Below are 20,741 nucleotides of genomic sequence, written 5' to 3'. Positions count from 1 at the left end.
CAGCTCGTAAGCCGAGATGTAAGGAACTACAGCCCGCGTTTCTCACTGCGGTTTGTTGCACTGTGCGTACTCATGAACGCTCTTCAAAAATGCAGTCGTCGGTGGTTTGGATTTCAGAAGTAGAAACACACACGTTCGTCTAAAACGCATACCTTATGATCAAAAGACAGATTTAGAATTACATTTAAGACCACCATCCTTTGTTTATTAATGACGGTAATTTCATAGCACACACAAATGCAATGTAATCTAAATTAACGTAAGCACCTAATTATTAGCATTACTAATATTGTTACTGATCATTTATTATTATAATTATTATTAGTCTCAGTAGTGGTAGTATATTGATGGTATTGCGAAACTTCCTGATGTTATAATACAATTCATTATTTTAACGGGCTCGTTTTATTGCATTATATATGTAGTGCAATTTTTTTTTTTTTTTTTTTTTTTACAAATTTTTAAAATAAAACAGAAGTGTGCTTTAATAACATATAATGCACTGCACGTGAAAGGAATAAAATATACGAACATTTAATCCATATCAGAGAAAAAAAAGAATACAAACAACTTAAATTACATAAATGTAATGTTTATGCAATAAATATGAAAACATATTTATATTAAAATATGAGTTTAAATGAACGTCCCTTAAAATATTATTTAATGTTGTTGAATAGAGTCATAACACGTTATGTAGGCTGGAAAAAAATCTCACATGTCTTGTTTGGCGATGATTGGTAGATCTCTGGACCAATCAGAGACGAAGGCAGACGCTCGCACGAGGTTGGCCCAGTCTAAGAGTGACGTAAGCGCTGGTCGAGCATAAAACCACCGCGCCACCTCCATTCAGTGCTCTACACAGTATGGCCGGCGATATTAGCTAGCACTCGCTAACGGTATTCTCTGCAAAAGGGAAGACGGTAACTCAAGAAAATCAACACCTGGTTGCTTAAAGGACTGTACCTCAATAAGTTATAACTGATCGAGGAAGGATTCATTAAGCTGTAAACGTTACAACCGACGTTCAATATTTTGTTGGGTGTCTGTTGTCTCATGATGGAAGATAACGGTGCACACTTCTTCGAAGGGACGGAGAAGTTGTTGGAGGTGTGGTTCTCCCGGCAGGATGACACCAAAGGAACCGGGGACCTCCGCACCATCCCAAGGTTTGTCACCTGAATGCCTTAGCTGCTCTGTCAGTTACCTAGCATACTGAAACGTCGGCGGAAACGCCGGCCACATGCTTGGCTCCGCTCCTTCTGTTCACTCCTGACATAACTAACGCTAGTTAAGTGGGGAACGTAGAAAAGTAAGAAATGTTTTCTAAGACCACTGGTTTGATTGGGCCATTGGTTTAAGATGGTGTGCTAGCTAACAGTTAACTAGAAAGGGGACATAATTGTGACACCAGAGCTCACTATTAGACATCTAGCTAACGCCATCACTCGAAAATGGCCACCTCCCCCTTGGAAGTAGCACTTCAAAGCTGAGTCATTCATTCTTAGCCGAGGAAATGTGACGTTTAGCTAGTATACTGATATGATTCCTCAATTGTTATGGTAACTGATATATCGGTGGTATAACTAGTACTTAAAACCGTTTCGGTATCAAACCGGCCACCCCCCCCCCCCTTTTTTTTTTTTTTAAGCTAGCGCTAGCTAACTTTAGCTAGTTCCTGGAAGAAGAGATTGAAATATTAAGCTGTCCCCTGTCGTCTTCGACGTTGCACGACTCGAGGTGTACATTCAATTATCATTTAATGTACCTTACCTTGTATTAGTGTCACGTGTCGGCCCACTTTGATGTCAACATTAGGCGGGCTTGAGTCGTTTTTTTTTTTTTTCTTTTAAACATGAATGCGAATAGCAATAAATTACCCCCTGCACTGATCTTACTTGGTTCATCTGTAAAATCAGATCTAACGCATACAAAGCTACTTTTTACAAAGTCAAACGGCGTTTAATAAAATGGCTTGGTTTTATTTCGTTTTCTGTACCTCTAAATGGTGAGGTTATTTTTTTCCTGCGTCATTCGAAGGGGCCTAAGTGAATATGTCAAGCATGTGGTCGCCGTCGTCACCTCGTGTTGCAGCAGCACTGGCCAGTAACATGGACACACACACACACACACATATACATAGAGCCGAGTCACAGTTCACGGAGATCTCCGTCGTCTCGTCAACCGGAGGAGATTCACTTTGTGAATAACATACGCTGTTGCGGCTCCGGTGCTGGGGAGGAGTGCATGCCAAATGCTGCCTCTCACAATGTACATGACTGCGATAGCTGAGACAGTGAGTCATCGGGGAGTGTTGTAGATCGAGATCCTGCCACTAAAGAGGTGCCCATTTAATGTTTAAGCCTAGCTTGTTCTGCAGACAGCCACTCTGTGCATGGCAGCCTCCGAAAAAAACCGCCTGGCGTCGTCTTCCAGTCACGTTTTCATCCATGCGGCTACTCCCCTCCCAGTTCCTCCCATTGGTTAAAGGGCCTCCCTACTGCACTCAGAGGAACGAGTTATGTCTGGGTGATGGGATGTTCAGAGGAATTGTTACAAAACACCACAAAATCCATTAGCTATTGAGGAGCTGGTACCAAGCAGGATGCAGTTGGTCACAAATCAATAAAAATGATTTGTGTGAGCTATGTCACTGTTCAGTTCTGATTTAAAACAAAGAGCTGGCTCTGGCCAGTAGAGCAACTGGACCTGTGGTAGTAATGTCAACAGGAGGATGATTTATGCTGTCAGCAGCTGGTTAGAAAACAACCTGTTAGTGTAGCTGTGTATTCCACTGATTGGGCTGTAGTAAGGTTGAAGTCAAAGTGTCTTACTGTTCTGGTCATTAACCAGATCACTGTGGTGGGTTGAAATAAAATGTGTGGCCAGTCGAGTGAATGAAGACTGGCTTTAAAATACATCCAGAGGGCAGATTAACGGCTCAGAGGCACACTGTCGGTGGCTCAGGCTTGCTGGACATCAGCCAATGTCCAAATAAGTCCACAAGGGCATCTGATTCACAAATGTGGAGCTTGCTCGCGTTACTGCCGCTGTCCTTCAGCTCATTGGCAGCTTACAGCCTTCTCCTAGCAGTTGTCAAGCTGGGAGTCCTAAAGCGAGTCAGTGTTATCACATCTACGCCTTTCAAGATGAGGACCTCTCCTTTCCTCATGGCTCTGACGCTGTTACCATAAATTAATTAACATGTCATATGATCTGTTCTGTTCCACAAGCCCCTTTTTTAAGACAACAGGCAGATCTAGTCAAAATTCCAGAACTGCGTTGTGCTGCTAAACTATGTTTGGCTATTTCCTAGGCCTTGATGAACTCCTGTATTATGCAGCAGCTTAATCATTTTTTTTTTTTCTCTGAGGAAAGTCTGATCCTGCTGAGCGATTAGAAATAGCTCCTGGTATGCATTTCACACTGAAATGGGAGCTGACCCGGACTCCAGGAATGCTGTCCCACCTCGGATGATGTCGGGAAGCTTGTATGTTGCAACACCTGAAGTCCTCCCTGAAATAAAAAGTGAAATAACTGGATGAGTCATGCTTGTGGCGCTTATGCCCATTTGTTAAATTCCAGTTCAAATGTATGTTGAGGGCAACATTTCAAACTAGATTTAAATCACAGGTGAAACTTGTAGCACATGTGTGATGTTTTGCCTCCTTGTCTTCTGTATGAGGCATTCTCAAGAGTTGGTTGTTCAGTATGTGTGATGTGACCTTTTTATCATGCTGTGCTGCACCAGCCCAACCAGTTCTTGGTCTCATTCATGATGGATGTAACCGATTGTCACCCAGCGAGTTTGAAACCTGGCCTTTCATCAGAAATTTAATTTATTGAGATTTCATAGGTCACTTTCAGGGAGGTTTGTCCCCCATTGGGGTTTTGTTAGGTTGCTATGATTATGAAGCAAGAATGACCTGCAACAATGGTCACTATTACTGCACGCAAACTTGAGCTTGGGCACTTGATCTTATTTTTGTGTATGTGTATGAAAGTCGGGAGGTTTTTTGGTGCAACTTGGAAATGTCGATTAAAACAGTGAAGCTTTGTCTGTGTAGCTTAGTTAGTTCTTGATGATTTACTAGGCACACCTGCTTTGACCAGTGCTGTCACTGCAAGTTAGAGGGCCACTGCTGACAGTTCTACTACTTACAGGCACATTTCTCATTCTTGCCCCAGAAAAGGCTGAGTCATGCATGTGTCCATCCCTTGGGCTGGGTTGGGGGAAGGTCGGAGGTAAACTGCGACGTTGGCCTGCTGGTAAATTCCCCATTGAATGCTGTGCTCCTTGTGCTCAGTCTCTACCAGCCTTGGCTACACTATGCGGTCCTGCAGGATGGCACTGCATGCACACAGGCTGCTTTTACAAGGCTGTAACAAATATATGACGCAGCTGCATTTGCACTGCAGCCGTCTTTGAGCGGTGGTGGTGGTGGTGGTGGTAGGAGGGGGTGAGGTGGCAGTTGTTGAGAAGAATGCTGGCATGCTGTGTTGTCTGGCCCATTTGTGCCTGCCCTGGGAGCTAGTGCCAAGATTCAAACACAAAAGAGACGGAGCATTCCACGCTTTATGCATGTACATGTCCTCATTACTTTGCGTGGACACGTTTATCTCAATACCATTGTTGTTATGACACTTCTAGCCTGTCCTCACACCTTTTTAAATGTGAAATGCATTATATCAATGAATGTCCTCACAAATGTAGTAAGAGACCGGTTTGAGAGTTAAGGTAATGTTTGGGTTTGGCATTTGTGAGTTAGGAAATGCATTGTCACATGTCCTCCCAAAAATAGATGTCTCTTAAAAGATGTGTATAAAACACATCTGCTTCCTTTTTGTTGTGTGAACTCAACATTAAAAAGAAGCGGATCCTCAGTTGTTGTGTTTTGTTTTTCTCTTCCTCATTCAGGTTTGAGTGGGACAAACTTCTGGAGAATGTGCATTGTTTGATCATAAGTGTGACAAAGACCGACAAGCAGGAAGCTTATATACTCAGGTGAGTGCTGTGGGCCTTTATTTCCATTAGGGCCCTGCTGTCCTCTTGATGAGAAGACGGGTGGTGTTTGATCAGAAGTGTCACAAAGAGCATATACATGGAGGGCAGTAGGTGCTGTGGTGGTTTTGATTAGGAGATGGACAGGATTAGAAAGTGCACCCCTGTAAGTCACTTTATAACACAGTCACTATATCAGGTGATGACACTAGAGACCTTTCACTGCTCTGTAGTCTTTATTGTACTGCTTCAACACTTTCTAAGGACTTGACACAGTAAAGAACTGCAGTCCTGTGACCACGATAAACCGAAACCTTTTAGTTATCTGTATCAAGACTGACGGGTAAAACATTTTTAACAATGAGGAAGTTATTTTTATTTTTTTTATCACAGAGTGTGCATCACATTTAGCCAGGGTGAGTGTGGCACGGGTTTTGTCTGTTCTCACTCATGTGTCTTGCAGAACAGGTGTCTATTCAGTTACTCCAAGGTATACACATCACCCTTAATTATTATGAATTAATAAATCCTTACCTTAAAACAGAGCTTGAGCCAACATGAAAACCCTTCTGTCTGGTCAGTTTGGTTCCCTTTGCTGACGTGTGTCCATGTGATCTGTATAATCGCAGCAAAGTGCTTGAATACTTTTGTTATAGGGATCAGTTTTTGACTTAAGAAGAGAAATTAATGGAAATGTCTAAACATTATTTCACTCTGTCATTATGCATTCTTGAGATTGATGAGCGAAATGACTTTAAAGATCCTTTCAACATTAAATCTACAACCCAAGGTATAACAGAAAGTGAATGTGTCGGAACACTAATGCTGCTGTTAGTATTATATTTTTTAAGAGCAGAGCAACGTATATGCTGACGTATGAATAGAATTTCCATGCAGACAGTTCATGTTGTGTTTTTCTTCAATACCTGTCCACAGTGAGAGTAGCATGTTTGTCTCCAAGAGACGTTTCATTTTGAAGACATGCGGAACCACCCTCTTACTGCAAGCACTGGTGCCTCTGCTGGAACTTGCTCGGGAGTACTGCGGCTTTGATAGCATTGAGGTTTGACATATGCCGATTGTGTAACAAATGACATTCACAGTATAGTTTCAGTTTTTATTTCACCCTTGTAGGTGTGACATTCTTTTAATTTGTTTGTTTTCAGAATTTCTTCTACTCCCGTAAGAACTTCATGAAGCCGGCACACCAAGAGTTCCCTCATCGAAACTTCCAGGAGGAAGTCGACTTTCTCAGCCAGATTTTCCCAAGTATGTAACGCATGACTTTTTAAATCTCTTAAATGCTTTTTGTTTTGTTTACAAAGAGGATATCTGCACAGGTTGGGTATAAAAAGGGGAAAAAAAGAAACGATTTATTTCCTAGAAGCTTAAAGTGGACAATCTGTACATTTACTAACTTATTTTTCCAAATATCTGAGATAAAGACCACTGAAACAAACCCCTGTTTTCTTTCCTCCCTCTTGTTGTTGCAGATGGTGCAGCCTACTGTATGGGACGTTTGAACTCTGACTGCTGGTAAGCATCACACATATTTTATGTACACATTTTCAAGACATTGGTACCAATATCAGTGATCATTTGTCTGATAATTCTGTTTTTGTTCATCATATTTGAATGTTGCTCGATGACATTCAGATTTTTAGTGCAGATTACATTTATCTCTCTTGGTATTTGTTTTCAAGTTTAAACTTGTTCGCCGCCTCCTCTAGAGTCTCAGGGTTATTAACTCTTCATATACAGACTTTAAAGAGTCCCTCCCTGGGTGTGTCTCTGTACAGGTACCTGTTCACCCTGGACTTGCCAGAGTACTGGGAGAACAAGCATGCAGATCAGACACTGGAAGTTCTGATGAGCGACCTCGATCCAGCCATTATGGACCAGTTCTATATGAAAGATGGTGTTTCCGCAAGTGATGTCACTCGTGTAAGCATGCCGCCTTCAGTGCAGTTCAGATGATCTGATTAGGCTGTTACTCATGAATTGTTCCCAATCAGTAGTTCACCTCTTTTTGCAGATGAGTGGAATTCGTGACCTGATACCAGGTTCTGTGATCGACGCGACAATGTTCAACCCTTGTGGATACTCGATGAACGGGATGAAGACAGATGTAGGTGGTGTCATTGCTCAGTGTTTTCCATGTGGCGCTACAATAATAATGGGACCAGTTCTGTAACCTGGTTCTGCCCGTTCTGTTCTGCAGGGAACTTACTGGACCATCCACATCACTCCGGAGCCGGATTTCTCCTACGTGAGCTTTGAAACCAACCTCTCCCAGACGTCGTATGACGACCTGGTGAGGAAGGTGGTAGAAGTGTTCAAGCCAGGAAAATTTGTGACTACGCTTTTTGTCAATCAGGTTTGTATACAACTGTTAAAATTTATTTATTTTTAAACTGTTTGATTTTAAATTCAGTGTCTCAAAGTAAATTCCGTTTTCCCTCCATTTCCCCCCAGAGCTCAAAGTGTCGCAGTGTGTTCTCTTCTGCCCAGAAACTCGAGGGCTTCAAGCGTCTTGACCGCCAGTTGGCTCAATTCAATGATTACAATTTTGTCTTCACAAGCTACGCCAAGAACCACCAGCAGAACCAGCAGAGTTGAGGGCTGAGGATGAAGAAGAGGCGTAAAAAGAAAGGCTGCCGCCTCCTTGGGTTCCCCCAGCGCGGCCAGCTTCACCCCCCAGTAGAAAGCTTATCGTCTTCCCCTTCTTCCGTCACCTCCCTCCACCTGCCCTCCAACTGTCGTAGCTCAGAACTCCCCGGCGCCGACGCAGTTGAGAGCCCTAGTTTAAGTTTGAGTTGTTTGCATTGTTGTACTTGTGACTTAGATCTCCTGCATGTAAGCTCTGTTCTCCGTGTCACTATTCTAGCTCACTCTTGCTGTGATCTTGAAGTGCATGTAGAGGAATTAAACGCGCTCCATTTGAGGCCATTCACCTGCGCCCAGTACAACGGTCCTTTCCTGCAAGTCTCCCCCCTCATCCCCCACAGACAGGGCTTCCGCCCGCACTAGGCCGGGGCCCTGACACGCTCAGACTAGCCAGCCTCTGTAGCTGCTCTTAACTCGGGTTATCTGTTGGTTTAGAAATGTCCACTTTGACCCGACTTGTGAAGCTTTCCAATGTGACAATTGGAATGAATGGTTCCCTATCGGCTGAGTGCACTTTACCCATGGTACAAACAGAAGGCCAGCCTCCTGTCTGGATGTACACGTCTTGCTGAGCTTTGGCTGTTCTTATTGTTGGAGTAATGTCTCACTATTTGGATAGAAGTTTAGTAGCTTGTTTTTCAGCATGGTCGCACTAAAGCAGATTTCTGCTTTGCTAGACTGTGAAGCAGGTTTTGAATTGACTCATTCATCTTCATCTTATTTTTGGCCCAATAGACAAACTCTTAAAGTTATATGTAGGAAGAATACATGATGATCATTAAGCCCACTTTGTTGCACCTAAGCTCCGTTTTTACAGTGTGCTGTATCTACGGGAAGCTTCTGGGTCTTCAACCCCACCACGTCCCACCCCAGTCATATTCAGAACTGAATGTAGCACAGGCTGTGTGAGTTTGTAGGCATCTCTAGAGAAAAGCCTGAACCAGGTTTGAGCTGAATGTAGGACTCCAGGAGAGCACACACCTTCCATTGTCTTTTTGCTGCTGACCAGTCATCACCCCCCCTCGACCACTACCAGAATCAGATTATCAGCAAGCCCCTGGGTCTGTGACATCACCCTGGTGGCTGACCCCCACCCCCCACACACACCACCACCCTATCTGAATGGGAAATAATGAATCGGACACTTTTTGCTTAGTTGCCCAGCAAAGCATTTTTCTTTCCCCTTCAACATAATATCCATCCTCCCTCTGTCTCTTTCCGCCCCCATACAGAAATCTGTTCGCACACAATAGAGGCCCACCAGTCTGAGCATGTCAGGGTGATCCCGGATCATTCCACATGTAACCACTGCATAAAACTGCCGTTTTATTAAATTTATTGTGCCCAAACTTTTTTTTTTCCCCCCTCCCCTCTTTACGGTGAAACAGTTGAAAATGTGACTCCCCTAGCAGTTCTTTTTTTTCCTTTTGTTTGCATCAATGCCCTTTTGTTCCATGATGGGCAAAAAAGAGAAAAAAGTCCTGTAACACTGGTGCATGTAACTACTAGTGCTGTGTCGCTGCCATGTCTTCCGCCTTTCACCAGTAGGTCTGTTTTTGGGTTGGGGGGTTTTTTGTTTTGGTTTTTATATCCTTTTTTGCACTGTACTCATGTGCTTCACTATTTTTAGCCCTGAGATTAACTTGTAATTAATCTAATCTCAAGTTGTGCTGAAAACAGGTTAGGGTTAGCTTTCATATTTATTACCTCACATCAAACGTCCGGGTTTCCAGTCCCCTGCCTGCCGTTGAGCTAGTTCGCAATGCTTCTCCTGCCAGAGAAGGCACTTTGAATCAAGTGGTGGGGGGGGGCGTCTTAACCTTCTTTTCAGCTCTGCTGTGCAGTACGGTCTCATTAGAAAAATCCTGCATTGATTTGAGTAGCATACTGATGTCCTGACATGCTCTGGTGTCATTTGGGCCAGTAGGTGAAGTTTGAAGAACACATGAACAGTTTCCCACTAGTTTGTCATGTACTTTGTTTTTTTTTTTTTTGAGTGGTTTACTTTTTTCCTGAGGACCAATCTGAGCTCTGATTAGCATTTTATACAAAATTAGTATTTTGCTACGGACCAATCTTTCTTTTTTTCCCTCCCACTTTGTCCAAATGTTTTATTTTGTTAGTTTGTTCTGAGGTTAAGGACATGACATTTTCATAACTAAAGGGTTCTTTTTTTCTTTCCCCCACTTTCTTTTCCTCTTGTGAATCTTATAAAAGAGGAAGAGGAAGTAAAAGCTCCCCCCAAAGGGGAGAGGGTGATGTTGCAGAATGTACTAAAGGAGAAACTTTGCGGTTTAAATTCTTTCTTTTGCTGCTCTTTGCATGGTCAAGATGTGCTAAATATATCTGTGATATGAGCTTGATGCTTAAATAAAAGATGCTTATCTGTGCAAATGTCTCTTTTTCTCTGTATAGGAGCAAAGGTTCTCATTAGATGTTGACTATTGAAGTGATTTATAGAGAATACAAACACAAAGGATAAATCAATCCAGAAACTCAATTTACACTTGGTTGACTGGTTGAAGTGGTGGAGTCGGGGTCAGTTTGTGAATGGAAGAAATGAAATGCCTTTTCTGTTAAGTAGAAGTCAGGTGTTATAAGTGCTTCTCCTTGAATCTGTGCATGTGGGCCAAATCCAGACTAGACATTCAAGCTATCAACAGGATTTCAGGTCTTTTCTTAGTTACTCCGTAGGACTGATGCCCAGAGAAATCTATTCCAAGTACTTGCATGACAAAGCTGTTTTGAGAAACAGATGGAAATAAAACTAAATCAAAAGAGAGGGGAGGGGGGGTCAGGCTTTGAAAACACTGGATCCTACAATTCCCACAATGCAAGTCAATGATTTCCACTAGACCCTGCCTGTCTTGTAAATGCTCAGATCTTTTGAAATAATGGAAATCAGAGTTTTGTGCTCTTGTGCTGATATAACTCTTATTACATCATCAGGGTTCGTGTCTGAGTCCACAAACCCAAGTCCAAGTTTTTTGGCTACTTTCTGTCATTTATGTGATGTTAGAGATATTATGGCTCTAATCAATAATGATCAAAAAGCATGTGCAGCATTAAACACTGTATATTGAATTAGAACTTCAATTAAAAGGGTCTGGAGAAGCTGTGGAGATCTTAACATCATTTAGCATGACCGGTTTGGTGCTGGGTCAGTGATGGTCTGTGAAGGCACAGACCTCTACAGGCTAGACAACAGCACCCTGAGTGCCACGAAGTATCAGGATGAAATCCTTGGACTCGCTGTCAGAGGCGACACCAGCATGCAGTTTGACATGTAGGTCTCATCAGACACAAAAAAACTCTCTGTTCCTTCTGGGAACAGAAAGGAGCCACCGCCAGCAGACTCTGGGTATCGGATTAAAGAGGTCACGAACTGTAGTTAGGAAAGATTTAGTAATCTACAGTATAAAGGGATCAACTCAGACAATTTACTGTATGATGCCCGGCTGCCATTTTTAATCTGCTTTAAAAATATGGAAGCGGATAAGCCAGGCTTTCCACAGACATTAAGTTATTTAGTTTTGTCGTCATCTTTACTCACTTTTTAAGAAACTCCAGCAGGCCCGGTTTCCACCAGATAACACTTCGGACTGAGCTGGAGAATTCCCACAGATGTTCTTTACCCACTGTTTTAATTTCTTTATACTTTTTAATTTATTACAGATTATGTCATTATAAATAAAACATAGAACCCTTTGTTTTTTGAAAATCTAAATAGGGAAATCTGATTGAATGATGTAGCTGTCAAATATATGTTGTGCAGTTAAAAGTACATTTGCCCCTGGAGTGTATAAAAGTGCAGTAACATGAAATGAGAGCAGCACCGGATGGATTTCACGTTCATGTGGTGGGACATGCTCCCACCTGGTGGGCACTGACTGTACTGATGCTTCGCAGCTCTCCGCTGTTTCGGAAGAAATGCGCCTCATGTCAACAGGTTCATTTTGAGGGGGACTGATTAAACAGCACAGAGCTGCCTGCAGCCCGTCCAGCTGCATGAGTGGAAGACATTTAGGATTCAACACTGCTTCTATTCTCTCATCTCATTCTATTGCAACATCCTGCAACATTCGTCAACAGCGCTGAACTGGCAGGTGGCTTTAAGTTGAAAAATGAAGCAGATCGGTCTGAGTTTCTCCAGGTTTACTAGAGTTTGCTGGAAGTGATGGAGACAGAGAAGTCAGAAGGCATCAGGGTCTTGTTTTACTGTCTATCAGCACTGAAATCCTTCAGCCATGTCTAAACTGGTCAGCACGGATGACTCTCTTTTCTCAGCACTTCTCTCCTGCTCTACACCTCCACCTCCTCAGCTCCTGGTGGATTTCAGGTTCTCTTCCTGGTATCAGACTTGCGCTCTGCAGGTATAATGGCCAATAGCTAATATTAAGCTCCCAGGCCTAATAAATGAATAAAACGTCTAACTGTTTTTTTTTATTTGCACCAATGGAAAACAGTAAACTCACAACCTCTCTTATCCCTCACATAAAAGCTGAGTAGACCAACAAAAGAAAAAAACAACGCAGGCAGAATGTAGAAAAGCATAAATCCCTCATGGAGATGATGATCTTTATGCTGTAATCTAAAGAAATATGCAGAATTTGTGGAATTTGTTTCTGACTCACTTCCAAACAGCAACTTTTTGAGTCACCCTTTGCAAAGGAGGCACGCCAGGTTTCTATCAGTTCCTTGTAAGAATGCTGCATTTTTACTATCTTTTAGATCTACAGAGCTCGGGTGACTGACTGAATCAGCAATGTAGTATAAGAACTGTGTAACTCTGTAAAGGGCAAACAGGAGCACGTCTAAAGACATAAATACACTGCTCAAAGCTGCTTGAAAACACATCAGATCTCAATGGATCACAAAATGATGCCACATTGTTTGATAGAACTGGAAATTATCCACCTGCAGATGCTGAATTCAAAGATCCACTTTATAAACATAGATCATCAAATTGGCTTAAGGACACAGGCCCAGAGAGGTCATAGACCACTGTATAATGTGTGTGTGTTAATAGTTGTTTGAAAGTCGTAGCTTTGTTAAAAGATATAAAATAACAACAAAGATACACGTGATAACGTGATAAATGACAGCCTCATTGGTAAATGTGTTGCATCTCTTTTAGTTTGGGGATCAGGGGGATGTGTTGGGGGACTGACAACAGCAACACCAGGCCAACAGTTGAAATCTGAAATGCTAATGGTGCATAATCACAGAAGAATATGATGATGAAATAATTGAATGATTGAATTGATGAAAGACATTCTGACACCTGCGGCTGTGGAGCGTGACTGTGACACTAGGTGGCGGTAATTTGACGCGAAGAAGGAAGTCAACCAAACACCAACGAAGAAGAAGCGTCCCGCTGTCTTCCGGCGCTTTAATTCACGTGCGAGCGGAGCAGCGTGAGTGTTGTCCACGGTGACAGGAGCTCGAAGAGAGGCAGCAGAAATGTCGCAGCTAGACTCTGTCATGTAAGTTTGCCTTTTTATTCTTGGGAGCTCACCATTGTATTTGTTTGTATTTCTTTTTCTAGCATTTGCTTGAACATTGCTCGCTAAACTATTGTTGTTAACTGGACCATCTAGCCTAGCACCTCGTCTGTAGCTAGCCCATGAACATTAGCCTCATGCGTTTTTACTGTATAACGTAAACTTGAATTTATTAGGGTGTTTAGGTTAAGAACAACTTGTTAGCACACTAAACTTAAGGTGGGTTGGAAGTGGCTGTTACTTTGTTACTGCATTTCGATATTTGTTAGGGTTACCACTACACTATCCAGCCACCTCAGATCCCTTAGATTAGAAGTAATGAGGGCAACATCCACAGTTCTTACTATGTGTACTAATGTATTCAAAGTATGTATTTAAAGATAAAACAAGGTGTCAGTCTCGGTGTGCTAAAACAGGTGGACATCTTCCAAAGTTATTCTTTTTAGACTAAAAAATTCTGTATTTCTCTGGGCAGTGTTTCCCTGTTGAGTTGTGGTGAACAGAAAGGAACAAAAAGAGGCATAAAAGCAGCTTTAGGCGATAATTAATGTAACTAATTTGGAAAGCCTTTTACCGTCTTCACATAAACTTTTTATTATTTTTTGCAAAGAGGAAAGACTGGGTTTTGTCCCTCCTCGCTCACATAGGAATCATATGTTATGTTTTGGAGTGTTCTCTCCAAGACCAGCATGAACAGGAGAACTGATTCTAGCAAGTAAAACTCTGCTCTATACTAGGTAATATTTTTGCTCAAGTTGCATGTAGATTAGTAGGCAGTCTCTTAAATATTAGTAAGTAATTAAAGCAAAAGTAATTTCTCACAAGCACTGACAGTTTGTGTCATGGTTTCTGTGTTTGTGCGTATCCACAGAAAACCCAAGACGAAGCGCTCCAAGCGCTTCTTAGAAAGAAGAGCACCTAAACTGAGTGAGGATCTGAAGAGTGCCATGATTATGAAAGGAGGGAACACTAGTCAAACCGTCACCCAGGCCCTCAAGGACATAGTAAGTAATGTGGACGTGACACACTCATAGTGGGTGACAATTCACATATCAGTGTTGTTGTAAAGGTTTAATAAACCATTTCATCATCATCATCATCATCATCATCATCATCATCAACAACAACATCTACGTACTAAGAAAACTGTATGACTACATAAAACTTTGTTTTAACGTCCGTTACAGATCTTTAAGTAGCTTGTCCCTCACTATTGGAGAGGAGGTTGTTTAACAATCTGGCCATCCTTGTGTAATTTTGATGTGAAATTAAGAAAACACACATTAATTCCGACACATCTAATACAGATTTCAGCACACCTAGTGTGACATACACAACTTCAATTATGTTAAATGCATTTTGATTCTAAACATAGCATGTTAATGTTAGCCTCTGTTAGCTTTAGCTATCAATCTACCAGCAACTACACTAGTGTCACTCACATTGCAGGATAAGAAATCTAATAAATTAGACACTGATTTTTATCCTCCGAACAAAGCTTTAGCTGATCTTGTTAGTCAGGATATTCTGTTATTCTATTCTGTTTTGTTGTTGAAATATGTTTTAAAGACTTGTAAATGTGTTACCAACAGTGACTTGGTACATTAATCATATTAAATTGTGAAATACAGGAAGCCACATCTAGACAGACAGTAAAAATCTTTCAGTTTTGTTCTGAATTCAAACTTTAAAAATGTGTTCCCACAGTATTCCCTGAAGAAACCGAATGCTGTGCTTTACAAGAAGTAAGTGATTTCATGTCTTAGGAGATGCTAATATGATGAATGGAACTTGGAACCAATTCATGGTCATATGCTTCCTAAATGCGAAACTAAATGTAATTTAGTTGCACAGACACTGTCATTATTGAAGCAAAAACCTCAGAAATAGTTTTACCATAACTGTTCAATACATAATAGTAATAATTTGTTGAAAGCAGAGGTAGATGACAATCAACTGTGTGTTTGTTACACTAATTTTTACTATTTTTCTTTTTTATGACATTGCTTGTACATTAGAGCATCATGAAAAACACATTTTATGTCTGTTATTATCCAACACAGTCAATTTGGAATTGATCATAGCGAATAGTTATCAACTTGTGGAGTCAAATACATCACAATGCATTTAATGTTACAAATGTTCAGTGAAAACTGTCTACAGTGGATCAGATCTGTGTTTCCTTTTCAGGAAGAACATAACTCGGCCGTTTGAGGACTCAACATCACTGGTATGTGTATAGGTGAAGCTGTGATTTCTTCAATGTATCTGTTTTCTAGTTTTATCGCTGATCATTTATGGAAACCCCTTGTCAGGAATTTTTCTCCAAGAAGACAGACTGCTCTCTATTTCTGTTTGGCTCCCACAACAAGAAACGACCCAACAACTTCATATTTGGTAATGTTTCTCTCTGATATGTAAACACCACCAGCACCATGTAGACCAGCTGAAGTTTTAATGAAGAAGAATCACCTATCATGATAATTTTGCTTCTCAAAATTAGACATATAATGATTCTCCAAATGCATGGTTCAGTTCACACCTTGATTTTTGGTCAGAGCATGTGCGTGTATGTGTGTCATTGTGTCAATTGGTGGATCTCCAGGTCGCCTGTTTGACTTCCACGTGCTTGACATGATTGAACTTGGAATTGAGAAGTACGTCTCTCTGAGCGAGATTAAGGTAAATAGCTGCAGCAGCACTTCTACCATGAACTCAGTTTGTATGTTTATTATTGAGTCATAGTGGGCGGTGGTTTTTTTTTCGTGACAGACCAGCAAGTGTCCGGAGGGAACCAAACCAATGCTCATATTCGCAGGAGAGGCTTTTGACACAGACAATGAGCACAAACGTCTAAAGAGCCTGCTCACAGGTGAACACTCGATATACTCTCTAAGGCATTAGATATGTTTTCGATCAGAATGACGTCTCATTTGTCTAAAAACATTTCTTTGTCCTGCCTTTCAGACTTCTTCAGAGGTCCCACTGTGTCTGCTGTGCGGCTGGCAGGTTTGGAACACATTCTTCACTTCACCGCCCTGGATGGGAAAATATTTATGCGCAGCTACAGGTACTGAACTAAAAAGCTTAAAAATAATTTCAATCTCATTTAGCAAGAGAAGTGGTGTTCTGGGTGAAAAATCAACAAATTCCAAATCCACAACATACCTCTTTAATGTCAAAGTAATGTTTTTTACAAAGTAATGTCAATTAAATAAAAATATATAAGTGCATAAGTGAAATCAGTGTTTGCATTAATATTCACCCCCTTCAGGTCAGTATTTAGTAGATGCACCTTTGGCTGAAATCACAGCATGGAGTCTGTGTGGACAGGTCTCTATTGAGCTTGTACATCTGGACACTGGAATTTTAGAATTAGAATTGGGTGTGAACAGCCCTTTTCAAGTCCATCCACAAATTGGCCATGGAGTCTTTCACATGCCTATGGTTGAACTCAATTCATGTTTTACGCAGGTTGTCTTCAACAGTGTCTTTCTCCCATAAAGCTTTGACTGGTAGAACCTGGGCAACAGTTGTTGTATGTACAGTCTCTCCTATCTCAGTTGCTGAAGCTTGTAACTCCCTCAGAGTAGTCATCAGTTAGTGGCCTCTCTCACTAGTCTCCTTGCACAGTCGCTCAGTTTGTGTTGACGGCCTGTTCTAGGCAGATTTAGTCATGTGCCATATTCCTATAATTTCTTGATGTTGAATTCCACTGAACTCTGGGGGATGTGCAGTGCCTTGAAGATTTTTTTTGGATCCATCAACGTATGCTTTTCAATGACATGTTCTGAGTTGCTGGCAGTGTTTTTCTGTCTTCATGGTGTAATAGTAGCCAGGAATACTGAATAACTAGTGACTGGACCTTCCAGACACAGGTTTCTTTACACTGCAGTCACTTGAGACTCATCCACTGCACTCAGGTGATCCCCATTTCACAAATTGTGGGACTACTGGCACCAAATATCTGGACCTCTGTTGGATTAGGTCAGTCAGGGATGAATATTAATGCCAACACTGATTTCACCTTACATATTTTTATTTAACTAACATTACTTTGTAGAAACCTGTTTTCACTTTGACATTAATGAGGTATTTTTCTGAAATTTATTTGTCAAACTTTTACTGACCATGAATGATTTATGTCAATAAATGGATGAAACATCCAAGGGGGAAAATATTTATATAGACACTGTCCACCAGCCACTCTGTTCTTTCTACCACATGTAGGTGTCTCTTGAAGAAGTCGGGGTGCCGAACACCAAGGATAGAGCTGGAGGAGATTGGACCATCGTTTGACTTTGTCTTAAGAAGAACACATCTGGCTTCAGATGACTTGTACAAGTTAGCCCACAAACAACCCAAGGCCCTGAAGGTAGAAATCTCCTGGATAAAATTCCCAGATATAATGAGAAATGGAAATTCAATTAAACTAGTCTGGATAAATAGAGGGTTGGGGCAAAAAATAACTTGAATTTTCATGTACTTGATTTATTTTCAAAGTGTAATGTTCATCCACTTAGACAATAAACTAAGACATGTTTCAAACAAGCCTAGAAGTCAGATACAGCCACGTTAGTGATGTTTTCATGCTGTCCTTCTTATTACTCAAATAGATTTAAAAAATACAAACCCTTGTGTTGTGTACCAATAGAAAATTTCTAGTTTCCCCTGAAGGTGGCGCCAGAGGAAGCGAGGCCATATTGTGGCCACACTTTGAAAGCAAATCTGCATATAGACCATGCAAAACAACTTCTTATCAACTGCTCTCCATCGTCAGAGTTGTATCTGTGTTTCAAGCTTCATGCTGACATTATAATAATAATAATAATTGAACCCATTTGCCACTGTGATAGTCATTACAAGAGCAGATATGAAAGTATGTCTGACATCTGACATTTCTGTTGGATATAATCATGTAGCCACAAAACTATGAAGAAACTATAACGGACAGTTCTGTAGGCAACAGCTTGAGACGAGGTGTCAGCAGCAGGAAAGTGGGGCCTGCACTATAATTGCTATCTATGCAGTAGAACTTGAATGTTTCTTTTTTTAGTACGTAGTATAGTTGTACTGTTGAGTAAGCTTTCATCTGAATGACGGAGTGGTGGCAGTGTTTTTTGATTAATTATTTTCTCCAACTAACATGATGTAAATGATTCCTTTATTTTTTTCCTTTTACAGCCCAGGAAAAAGAAGAATGTTTCCTATGATGCCTTTGGTACCAAGTTTGGCAGGGTGCACATGCAGAAGCAGGATCTGTCCAAGCTGCATACACGCAAGATGAAGGGCCTTAGGAAGAGGAAGGGAGAGGTTGTTGAAGAACAGGACGGACAGGAACCCAAAGTGGCCAAAGTAGAGAGCTGAGGTCTGAGATGGGACAACGTAGACTGTTTACACCATGCATGTGGAGGACTGTCCAACACTTAAGTAATGGACAGAAGAGACGGGACTGACCATCAGCTTATTGTTCTCAGTTTTTACTGTTGGACTTGACTTGTGAGATGTATACCACGTTTTGTGTTGGGGGCATAAGATTCAAAGTATGTTTAAGCATATATTTTTCAAAAAACAATACAGTTTCTCAGTTTGAACATTTCATGTGTGTTTGTACTATTTTCAACCACATACATTTTTTCAATATTTTACAAATTACTTCATTCTGTTTTTATTCACATTTTACATAGTGTTTTAACTTTTGTTGGAAATGTTGTTGTAGAAGCCAAATCCACTTTGTAAAGAATAATCTGACACCACACCAGTTTCATAGCAGAAAGCCAGGGCTCCTATTATGACCAAATATCTGGCTATTAAAACAAAAACGGTACTTGTTAGCAGTTTGGACACACCTTCTCATCCACTAGCGATTCTCTGAATTTATATCGGGTGATTGTGGAGGAGAGGTGATCTGGTGCAGTGGGCTACAGGGCGTTGCTTCTGATGCAGTTAAAGGATGTCAATCAGCTGCAGAGCATTGATCCTCTTCCATCCTCGCATCATCCATCGCTGTCCAGAGTGCAACAACCCCCTCACACTGATCAGCAGCAAGCAACATCATTACCAACCCATCCCACCCTGGATACAGTTTTTTTTTTTCCTTTGGAATAACATTTAAATTTGAATAAAAATGTTGTGCTAACTTTTTTCCTTTTTTGCCCGCATTATTGTGGCAGGCATGTCATTTAGAATGAGCCGAATTAAGACGGACAATAAAATACTCAACACAAAATGACATAAGGTTGGGTGCAAAGGGAGCGTCCGCCAAAGGCTTAGTCTTTTCAAGAAAAGATTACCTTATTAATCATACATGACTTGTCACCACAAAAAAGAATATTAATGCACAATTACAAGAGTTCAGGTCTTTCACCATCTACAGTAATGCAAAAATATTGAGGGCGTATGTGGAAACTCAGTGAGTAAAGTAAAAAAAACATTATGCTTCTGAGATGAATACTACTAATGGGCTCTGTCACTTAACACAATCTGCTGCTGCATGCAGAAATGCAACCTGAAAGTCTATGACACAGAGGAAGCCATACATCAGTTCTGTGCAGAAACGCTGCCGAGTCTCTGGAACCAAGCTCTTGTCAGACGGACACTTGTTTTCAGGAAGACCGGACGTCAGGTTCTCTGTGTCAAAGATGGAAGAAAAAAAAAAAAACATCCAGTCCTTTATTAGTGAAAGACACAAAAACCAAACATCTGTGATGGTCTGAGGGTCCATCAGTCCCCATGTGTTGGAATTTTAGAGAAATAGCTCGGGGGTGTAGTGGTTAACACTGTCTCCGTGTCGTGCATCCCTGTAACAGTCTGACTCAAATAGTAGGAGATGCAGATCTCTGAAGATGAGAAATCCTCCTTGTCAAATTATGGACCCCCCCCCCCCAAATTGACTGTGAGACACTTTACCACCACATGATGTTACCAGTACATGCTTAAGGTCATTTTAAGATAAAAAAAAAATCAGGCATGCAACATCGTAGCGATAATTCGAGTCCAGCTTTTATTAGAAGCAGATCCTTTATTTGATTGACTTTGACATGACAAAATATGACACACTTATGATAATAACAAAATTCAACGGACCTCATTAAAACCTTTTTTTTTTTTTTTTTACCATTAATTAACATTTTCCCGTCACACTTCTTTTAAGTAACTCATTGAAGAAAGCTGCAGTTTTCGGGTGAATCTCGACATAGAAATCCAACTTGACATTAGATTTAGCCTGATACAAGGCTGATGTCGCCTCTGCCTGTCCTCCGAGGGTCTGCGGGGTTAGGTTAGGATTCACTGGTGACTGGGTGTGGAAGTGAGGGTCTGATGGAGAGAGTTATTAAATGACACCTCACTTTTCTTTCCCTCCACTTGAGAATCGTTCTTCATGTGTTTCCAGCAGCTTACCCAGCACTTTGCGGCTTTTTTTTAGCAGCTCCAAGGGGGAAGTGTGACCTTTCATAGGAGAAGTAAGTGATCCTGCGACGGGTGGGGTGAGTGGTACCAACCGGACTTTCGATCTGTGTATATATGTGTAATTACTTCCAAGTCTTGCGAAACGTATCGTGCATTAA

The 20,741-nt window shown here is 41.2% G+C and overlaps 2 protein-coding genes across 2 annotated transcripts; both read left to right on the top strand.

The window, feature by feature from the left end:
- The first annotated feature begins 860 nt into the window (after positions 1–860).
- On the top strand, positions 861–10,063 carry amd1 (adenosylmethionine decarboxylase 1). The gene is made up of 9 exons (XM_026341463.1): positions 861–1,169; positions 4,919–5,005; positions 5,939–6,065; positions 6,169–6,271; positions 6,496–6,538; positions 6,802–6,946; positions 7,038–7,130; positions 7,224–7,379; positions 7,478–10,063. The coding sequence occupies exons 1-9, from the start codon at positions 1,057–1,059 to the stop codon at positions 7,619–7,621; spliced, it is 1,011 nt and encodes a 336-aa protein (XP_026197248.1). The 5' UTR covers positions 861–1,056; the 3' UTR covers positions 7,622–10,063.
- A 2,967-nt stretch (positions 10,064–13,030) lies between these two features.
- rpf2 (ribosome production factor 2 homolog) lies at positions 13,031–18,772 on the top strand. Its single transcript, XM_026342218.1, has 10 exons — positions 13,031–13,155; positions 14,045–14,177; positions 14,881–14,918; positions 15,364–15,403; positions 15,489–15,570; positions 15,779–15,855; positions 15,946–16,045; positions 16,141–16,243; positions 17,404–17,548; positions 18,358–18,772. The coding sequence occupies exons 1-10, from the start codon at positions 13,133–13,135 to the stop codon at positions 18,538–18,540; spliced, it is 924 nt and encodes a 307-aa protein (XP_026198003.1). The 5' UTR covers positions 13,031–13,132; the 3' UTR covers positions 18,541–18,772.
- The last annotated feature ends 1,969 nt before the right edge of the window (positions 18,773–20,741 follow it).

This window comes from Anabas testudineus, chromosome 24 (assembly GCF_900324465.2).
Source record: "Anabas testudineus chromosome 24, fAnaTes1.2, whole genome shotgun sequence".
NCBI lineage: Eukaryota > Metazoa > Chordata > Actinopteri > Anabantiformes > Anabantidae > Anabas > Anabas testudineus.
The sequence above is the reverse complement of the archived record's forward strand: the minus strand, read 5'-3'. Positions and strand labels throughout refer to the sequence as shown.

Excerpts from the sequence above, each read along its gene's own strand:
- rpf2 (XM_026342218.1), top strand. The coding sequence starts at position 13,133 with ATGTCGCAGCTAGACTCTGTCAT. Across the intron at positions 14,178-14,880 it reads CCCAGGCCCTCAAGGACATA|TATTCCCTGAAGAAACCGAA; the intron begins GTAAGTAATGTG and ends GTGTTCCCACAG. Across the intron at positions 15,856-15,945 it reads TCTCTCTGAGCGAGATTAAG|ACCAGCAAGTGTCCGGAGGG; the intron begins GTAAATAGCTGC and ends TTTTCGTGACAG.
- amd1 (XM_026341463.1), top strand. The coding sequence starts at position 1,057 with ATGATGGAAGATAACGGTGCACACTTCTTCGAAGGGACGGAGAAGTTG. Across the intron at positions 6,066-6,168 it reads GCGGCTTTGATAGCATTGAG|AATTTCTTCTACTCCCGTAA; the intron begins GTTTGACATATG and ends GTTTGTTTTCAG. Across the intron at positions 7,131-7,223 it reads TGAACGGGATGAAGACAGAT|GGAACTTACTGGACCATCCA; the intron begins GTAGGTGGTGTC and ends TCTGTTCTGCAG.